This window comes from Portunus trituberculatus, chromosome 23 (genome assembly GCF_017591435.1).
Source record: "Portunus trituberculatus isolate SZX2019 chromosome 23, ASM1759143v1, whole genome shotgun sequence".
Lineage (NCBI taxonomy): Eukaryota > Metazoa > Arthropoda > Malacostraca > Decapoda > Portunidae > Portunus > Portunus trituberculatus.
The window spans coordinates 212,501-215,000 of record NC_059277.1 but is presented as its reverse complement, the minus strand read 5'-3'; the positions used below and the strand labels follow the sequence as shown (position 1 = coordinate 215,000).

Sequence of the window (2,500 nt, the reverse complement as noted above, 5' to 3'; positions counted from 1 at the left end):
GAAGCAGAGAGAGAAAAAAAAAAAAGTTAGAGAATCAGAAAGGAAACAAATGAAAGGGAGATAAAAAAAAAAGATAAATAAAATGAACAAAAAAAAAAAAAACTCGAAAGACACGCCTGAGATAATTGGTAGAGGAGTAAAAAGTGGAAAAAATGTGTGAAAAGAATAAGGAAAAAAAGAAAGGGAAAGAAAATAGAAAGAACAACATTTACACTCCTTACAGATTTTTTGTACAAACTCGGACACCACGCCCTGTGAAGAGTGACATAAGGGTAACAAGAAAGATAATATGTACGAAAATAACAGGAAAGAAAAGAGAAAAGAAAAAAAAGGAAAAGAGAGAGAACAGCAAAATTAAGAAAGAAACAAGAGAAATGGCAAGAAAAGTAAAGAAAGAAAATAGACGAAAAGAAGAAGAACAAGAAAAAGGAGGAGGAGAAGGAAAAGGAGGAGGAGGAGGAGGAAGAAGAGGAGGAAAAGAAGAACAAGAACAACAAGAGAAAGATAAAAAGGAAATAAAATCATTAGCTTATCACTCATGACAGTTCCACTCACTCTCTTCGAAAGAAAAAAGGACATTGAGAGTGGAAGCTATAAAGATGTGTGTGTGTGTGTGTGTGTGTGTGTGTGTGTGTGTGTGTGTGTGTGTGTGTGTGTGTGTGTGTGTGTGTGTGAAGAAGGAGGTTAAGAAGGGATGTAAAAACAAAATGATGGAAATGATGGGCGTGCTAGGAAAATAAGGACGAATATTATGCAATGACCATATTCTGAATCGCTTCTGTGTCCCACCTCCACTATTTTCAAGAGGTTTTAGTTGAAGTGGCATGAGCTTTTTGGGACTTTTTTTTTTACAGTTCTAGTGATAGAAAAAAATAAGACTTTTATATCATTAACAACATAAACGGTCCTGATATCTCTGTAGCTTTGAAAAGGGTCGTGGTGAGAGAGCAGAGTGTTTCAGAATATGGGCGTGACAGCTACCGTCGTTGTAATCTAGTAGCATGGTGGTGGTGGTGGTGTTGGTGCTTGCCGTGGAGGCGCGGGTGCTGCCATCTGGTAGAGCCACATCATGATCCACACGGTACAGTTTCTTGGAGAAGTCATACCAAGCCTGTGGGGAATCGTGTTATTATGACTGACGCGTGCTTTTGCATATTGACTGTCAAGTGTGAGTAGAAACGTGTAACAATAACTAGAGCTTATGTAAACTAACTTAACTAATCAAGTAAATAGATTAATATAAAAATAATAGGATCGTGTTAACATGTCAAATCAATTAACTAAATAATGGATTGTGTTGTCATGACACGAGGAGGTATAAAGTAACGGGCTCGCCTTCAACTAGTAAGTAAATTTTCTGTCAGTTTTTTTCGTCAACTTTATGAAAATTGGCAATTTCTTGAGGGCGCCCCGTCACACACGCACAGCCATTCATCTACACTTAAGTCGACAGTAAACAAACATGGATGGCTTCTCGTGCGCACAGGTGACCAGACGCGTTAAAATGGTATCCAGCATAAAAATGTACACATCCATCGAGTCATGCGAGCCACTGTTTGTTGTTCTATATCCATCCACAAATTGAATGTAACAACATATGAAATTAGACGATGCTGCATATCTTAAATAAGAATCTATTCAAGTTTTCTTTTCTTTTCAGAAACAATAAGGTTTGCTTAGCATATCTTTCTATTATAAACAATTGATTTTTGTATGACGACAAAAGTTAGCAACAACACTCCTCCGTGAAGACCATCACTTTGACGATGTTGACGGAAAGAGACGACAGAAAGAGGTACAAGTTGGCAAGGATCGGAGTGAACGAAATATCATGACGTAATATGTATGTGACGGTGCCTTTGACAAGAATATAAATAAACTAACTACCTCATAAAGTAAATAACTCATATTTCAAATGCCTTACTCAAACTATACACATATTGGCTTTTGAAATAATCCTTCTCTGAACGTAGTCTCAAAATGCGGATTCATTCTTTCACTTTATCTAAAAAGGTTCTACTTGAAGTCACAGAGGTTCTTAAGGTTGTTATTTAATAGTTCTAGCGTCAGATTAACATGATTCCTACATTATTAACAGAAAGAACACTATTGAGAACCTGGCTGATCATCTCCGTTGCCTTTGAAAATAGCTGTGGTGAGAGCATAGTGTTTCAATGCTCTAAATATGGAGGAATTAACAGGACTTGCTTCAGATACGAGTCTCGACAGGCAACGATAGGTGATGAATGTGGAAATGGAAGTTTCTGTACACTCACGTCAGCCCAGTTGAAGGTTTTGGAGTCCATCTCTCTGAATTCCAGGCTGAAGGAAAAGAAGTGTTGGTCGGAGTGGTCTGGGAACGAGTGGTCTGCTTTGGGTATCATGTAGGGACAGTACACATCATCGGGGATCTGCGGAACGCCACTCACTGAAGAACAGCACGGAACAAAGAACAGAATGAAGTAAAACAGGAGAGAGAGAGAGAGAGAGAGAGAGAGAG

The 2,500-nt window shown here is 38.3% G+C and overlaps 1 protein-coding gene and 1 long non-coding RNA gene across 3 annotated transcripts in view; one reads left to right on the top strand and one right to left on the bottom strand.

The window, feature by feature from the left end:
* LOC123507844 overlaps positions 1–2,500 on the bottom strand; it is a 14,312-nt gene that overhangs the window by 7,692 nt on the left and 4,120 nt on the right. For both annotated transcript variants that reach the window (XM_045261102.1, XM_045261101.1), the window contains 2 exons: positions 2,277–2,411; positions 982–1,111 (listed from right to left, as the gene is read on the bottom strand). In XM_045261102.1, coding sequence (XP_045117037.1) covers positions 982–1,111; positions 2,277–2,411 — 265 coding nt within the window. The remainder of the gene's footprint in view (positions 1–981; positions 1,112–2,276; positions 2,412–2,500) is intronic.
* Positions 1–2,500, top strand: part of LOC123507845 — a 7,154-nt gene that overhangs the window by 3,705 nt on the left and 949 nt on the right. The window lies entirely within an intron of this gene.